Here is a 6,079-nt window from a genome sequence, read left to right as displayed (position 1 = left end):
AGCGCAACAATCCTATAACTTTTAGACATTCTTTATTTTTCCAGAAAATACTATTTATTTTTTTAGAAAATAGACATAGTAATTGCAAACCAAACATTATTTTTTTAGAAACTCGTATTTTCAAAAAATAAAAATAAATAACGTACAAACCGAACGCACCCTAAATACTTTAATTTCCTAACTTCTTATTTTTCTTCTTTCTCCTCTCTCTTCCTCTTCTATTAATGAATATTTACTCATCCCGTTCAAACATAGGAATAGCATAAAATTAAAACCTCACAAATATATTAGAGCAGTCAATAATTAACCAAATCAGATAATGTCAAATTTAGAATGATCAATTCGGACTAATAAATTTTTTTTATCAATTACTAAAATAAATCAAAAAGTTCTCATAATGAATAGCTCAATAACTCAACATTTCTTAATTATATATTTTATTTAGATTTTTTTTTATAAATACATCATAAATACAAATTGAATCGCGCGTGAATATACAAGATAACTAAACGCCTTCCACTACCCATAGACCCGGACGCTGAAAGTCCGTGAGTTGATCCTAATTTATCATCAATTGGCATGCCAAACTTGACCACTCAATTCACTCGCCTGGATGCGTGTCTTCTGGAGTTCCAGTTGAATGGGTAGGCTCTGCCGCTCTAATTCCACGGTATGGGTGGAAATAAAATAGAAAAAAGGGATAAAGTCAATACTTTTTTCTTCTCTACTTTACGTAATTTTTGTTGTTTATTGTTATGCGAACTTTCTTCAAACAAATTCAAATTATAAATCAACAAGAATTCTCCAAGTTTAGTCCCTTCTAAAAAATAATTAATTATATGTACATTGCACAATTTCCCTGTTTCTTGTGCCACTTATTTATGTTTATAGAATTTATTTATTTGAAATTTGAATACTATTTTCTGTCAATTAATTGCAGAATTTGAATTCATCGAATTAGAAAAATATTTAACAAATATACAATTTCACTTGTACATGGCGAATTTACCTAATTACATCCTTACTCGAATCAATATAATATAATATACTAATAATATAATTAAATAATATTATAAATTAAATTCCGTAGGATGATTAGCAAATTTAAAAACTAATTAAAATTATATTACTTGATGCTACTTATAACTTTCGCCGGTTGAATTGATTGATACTTTGAAAAACCAGTTCAACCGAAAGTCAAACAAAAGTTTTTCCACAGGGCCCTTCATGGATGAGTTATGGCGCCCATCTAACGATGGAATCCAATCCACCTTCATGGATGAGTTATGAATATATTTGTCCCTGTCAATTCATCACAAAGTTAACATGAAGGAAATAAATTATGGACGACTATTAATTTTTGGAATAGTGACTAGCACATAAGGGAGGTATTTACCTTGACTTTACCGAGATTCGAACCCCAGACCTTATTGTGACAACAACTCATGTGCTAACCAGTAGATCAATCCGAGAGGACCACCTTCATGGATGAATGATTGTTGGTAGCGTTGTAAATAAACCAAATCAAGATAAATTTTGAAATATATAGACTTATATTATAAAATAATTGAGTCTAGTCAAATCTTTATCTAAACTTTTAAAATAATTATTCAAGGTCGACTTAAATTTAATTTATTTAGATGTTATTTAATTTTCAATTCAATTTTGATTTGAACTTAATTCATTTAGATGTTATCAAACTGTAAATTTAAACGTGTTTGATTGTTTGATTAGTTATTTTGTTTGATAATTCAAATTTATTTATTTAGTTTATTTTTTAAAAATTTATTTAGTACATTGATAAAAATTTTATTAATGAAGATAATTCATAAATTTTATTATTTATTTTAGTTTTAATAAGCCGGAATGTTGGATACATATTCAAATTTATTTATTTAATTTAATAAATCATTTAAATTTATTTATTTAATAATAAATATAAATAAATTCTTACAAAATCAAATATCAAATTTATTCACGAAAAAAAAATTGTATAGAACTGAATCCGTATTTTTAAAATTAATTAATATAAATTAGATAATGGCAATTATTATCTCCGGTCGAACCAAACAATCCTGTCTTGTTAATTAATTTAACAGGAGAATAAGATAAATTGAAAGTGGTTGCGGAGGAGATTTCGTTGGCATTCTTCCACAGAGAAAAATCTCTCCATAATTGAGAGGCCGATTGATCCTGAAGTCGTAGGTTCCCAATCCAAGTCCACGCCTCCTGTTAGATTCCTCTCACTGTTCGCCGGATGCGATTTTTTGATTCGCCAAGCGGAGCAACCCTAGCTCGAACTCTGTAATGGTTTGCAGGGAAGGTGTTTGACTAAATGCCACAGCGAGTTCGGTTTCTTCTTCAAGCATGCCTAGCTTGTTCGCCGTCCTCCTCTTCTTCTTCGGGCTCTTGGGCTTAGCCTCCGCTGAAGGTTGCAACCAAACCTGTGGCAGCTACACAGCCCCCTACCCTTTCGGCTTCTCTGACGGATGCTCGATTCGCTTGAACTGCTCTGATTCCGCGGCTTCCCCCTTCCTCATCGGAGAATTCGCCGGTCGCAACCTTACCCAGGATGCTATCTGGGTCGACGTACCGCGTTCCTGCAGCCGCCCCGTGTCTGCCGCCAGGAGCCTGATCGGCCCAAACTTCGCCTTGACCAACCGGACCGCTCTCCTGCTTCGCAACTGCACGCGGTGGGACTCGGGGGGAAGCTGCCGCGCCGAGTCCGTGCTCATCGACGATTCATGCGGCAGGTACGAAAACACCACCTGCTTCCTCAACGCCACCCACGACATCATGAAGGATGTCAACGCCTCCAGCTGCGGCGTGTTCTTCGTCTCCGGGGTCACATACGGATCGCCGGTGATGTCGGTCGAGTTCAACACTGCGGAGCTGGCGTGGTGGCTGCCGGGCCCTTGCCTCTGCTCATCGGACGCGAGTAGCGAGTCGGTACGGGTTCAGGGGCCCAGCTCGTCGGCCTGCCGGTGCAGGTGCCGTGAGGGATTTCAAGGGGACGGGTTTGTCGAAGGCAAAGGTTGTCAACGAGGTGGTTCTTTCTTCTCTTCTCTCTATTTTCTCTACAATATGAACCTTCTTCTGTTCTTGCATGATCCTTCTTCTGTTCTCGCATCTGATTGCTTTAAAGTATAAACAAAAAAGGAACAAAAAAAAAAAAATCATGGATAATGCTTGCTCCAAAACATGTGTGTTTATGCATGCCAGTAATTTACAATTCTACTAATAGCTTTCGCTGATCGGACTTTGCATTGTTAATCAATCTTCTCCCATCTCAACTTCTGTGATTGCCAAAATGCCTTGATAAGCATTTGCTAAGCACTAAGCAGAGGTGTTTATTTGCTTCAATAACCTTTCCAGGCAGAAAAATACATACTTGAGGTCGTGGGAACTGATGTCTCCATTTTGATTCTGCAATTTCAATTGATAGTTGTTCATGCTTTATTTAACCATTTGCAGCAAATTTGTTGTAATAACTAAGAACTAAGATCAAATTTTGATCGTGAGTCCGTGATACAAAGAAGAATAAGGATTAACATCATGATTACATCTTTATTTTTTATTTTCCGAGTGTAAACATGGATGGATTCTACTGTTTCAGTGTCCAATTCCAATCCAAAGTGCAATCCAACAAAGTTTGTGACAGGGGACTGTGGTGGATCTACCAGCAAATATCGCACTCTAATCGGTGGTAATTTTCCTTGTTTCTGCTAGCTTATGTAGTATTGTGTTGCTGATTGTGTTAGATTATATTGATGCAACTCGCGTTAATTTCAGGAATTGCAGGAGCTTCCACGACGGCGGCTCTTGTCCTCGTCTGCTGCTGGCTCCGGCGGCGCACCTCCCTGACACGGAAGCGCGAGAGCATGCGCCGCTTCTTCTCGGAGGCTTCCCGCACCGTCCCGCTTTACTCCTACAAGGACATAGAGAAGGCCACCGACGGCTTCTCCCCTGACCGCATCCTCGGCACCGGCGCCTACGGCACCGTTTACTCCGGCTATCTCGGCAGCACTGGACGCCAGGTCGCCGTCAAGCGCATCAAGAACCGAGACGGCGACACCGTTGAGCAGGTCATGAACGAGATCAAGCTACTGTCATCGGTGAGCCACCCCAACCTGGTTATCCTCCTCGGCTGCTGCGTGGAGCAGAGTCACGAGGGGCTCATCCTGGTGTACGAGTACATGGCCTGCGGCACGCTGGCGCAGCACCTGCAGCGCGAGCGCGGTTCCCACCTTCCCTGGACCGTCCGCCTTGACATCGCCGTCGACACCGCCAAGGCCATCGCCTACCTCCATTCCGCCGTCCGTCCCCCCATCTTCCACCGCGACATCAAGTCCAGCAACATCCTCCTCGACAGCGCTTTCCATTCCAAGGTCGCCGACTTCGGCCTCTCCCGCATGGGCCTCGCCGATTCCACCACATTCCACTCCCACATCTCCACCGCACCGCAGGGGACGCCGGGCTACGTCGACCCGCAGTACCACCAGAACTGCCACCTCTCCGACAAGAGCGACGTCTACAGCTTCGGCGTCGTGCTCATGGAGATCATCACCGGGATGAAGGCCGTCGACTTGGGGCGGCCGCAGAACGAGGTCAACCTGGCGGCGCTCGCCGTCGACCGCATCCGCCGCGGCCGTGTCGACGAAATCTTGGACCCGTTCCTGGAGCCGCACCGCGACGCATGGACGCTGGCCTCGGTGCACAAGGTGGCGGAACTGGCGTTCCGGTGCCTGGCCTTCCACCGGGACATGCGGCCGTCGATGACGGAGGTGGTGGACGAGCTGGAGCAGATCAAGCTCAGCGGGTGGGCCCCTACGGAGGACCTCACGTTCCTGTCGACGGCCTCGTCGTTCTGCTCTTCGCCAGCGAGCAGCATGGCGGAGAGGACGTCACAGGCGTCGTGCAAGACCCGGAGGCTGGTGCTTGTGAAGAGCACGGTCGACGAAGTCAACGTGGAGTCTCCGATGTCGGTGCAGGATCCGTGGTTGAGCGAACAAGGCTCGCCGTCGGCGCATAGCTTGTTGGGCAACGTAATACGTTAAATTAATATGCTATATATTTTCTTCATGTAAATACTTTGCAACTACTCAATGTAAAATAGTAACAATACAAAATTAAAGAAATTAATGAGAAATAATTAGCTTGTAGATGAAAATGGCATATTCATGTTGTTTGCAATCATGATAACAGTCCCCGGATAGTACAGTTGAGGGCAAAGGTTCAGGGATCTTTGGAGTGTCATTTTCTGAAGTTAACGTCTCGATTATGCGTTTTTAACTGTGTATCTATCTATATTTATCTCCCTTGTGGGATCAGTTCTAAAGAGGCTGTTTGATGTGATGATTCCATGCGACATAGTAGATAACAGTACGAGAAAACGAAAAAAAAAAAAATCAAATCATGACATAGTAGATAAAACTACCAGCATATGATGGGAAATATATCAGTGAGAAGCAAATAGAATAGGCAACTTTTTTGAGCAGTTAGTTTTTTAGTCAACAGGGAATAGTTAATCATACTCACAGAGGAAAGTATCGGAGACTTGGAGGCGGGAAGAGGGCACCTGTGGACTTCCGGTTCGAAGATGAACCGGATCTCCCGTTCTGATTCACCCTCATGTACCGCTCGACCGGATCGAGATGTTATTGGGTCGCGGGACCAGCTTCTCCTCCTGCGGTGGCCATCACCAGCTCCACTATCCTTTGCGAGGGCACTCGTGTGGATCTGGTGATGGATCCACTGATGACGGGACAGAGCTCTCCGTCGGAAGCAGTACGGATGTAGGCGTTCTCCAGGAGGCGGCATTCCACCTCGTCGGCGGCATCGCGGAGGAGAGAAGCAGATGTCGTAGCTAGCGCTCGATCATCTGCGGAAAGGTAGAAGCGACACTCGCTGGCTGATTGCCAATGGAGATCTGAGAAAGGAAGATAGACGCGGAGCCAGAAGCAGGTAGCAGAGGGGAGAAGTGGAAGGAGTATTCTGAAGGCATGGAGGACGGGTAGGAGAGATTACCGTCACTGCTCACTGCTGAAGCAAGAAAGAGAAAGAGATCGGCGATCTGGAA

General features: G+C 43.4%; 1 protein-coding gene across 1 annotated transcript; it reads left to right on the top strand.

Moving 5' to 3' along the window:
• Positions 1-2,097: 2,097 nt before the first annotated feature.
• Positions 2,098-5,187, top strand: LOC122056014 (wall-associated receptor kinase-like 14). Its single transcript, XM_042617749.1, has 3 exons — positions 2,098-3,046; positions 3,617-3,706; positions 3,793-5,187. The coding sequence occupies exons 1-3, from the start codon at positions 2,368-2,370 to the stop codon at positions 5,055-5,057; spliced, it is 2,034 nt and encodes a 677-aa protein (XP_042473683.1). The 5' UTR covers positions 2,098-2,367; the 3' UTR covers positions 5,058-5,187.
• The last annotated feature ends 892 nt before the right edge of the window (positions 5,188-6,079 follow it).

Source organism: Zingiber officinale, chromosome 3B, assembly GCF_018446385.1.
Source record: "Zingiber officinale cultivar Zhangliang chromosome 3B, Zo_v1.1, whole genome shotgun sequence".
NCBI lineage: Eukaryota > Viridiplantae > Streptophyta > Magnoliopsida > Zingiberales > Zingiberaceae > Zingiber > Zingiber officinale.
The sequence above is the reverse complement of the archived record's forward strand: the minus strand, read 5'-3'. Positions and strand labels throughout refer to the sequence as shown.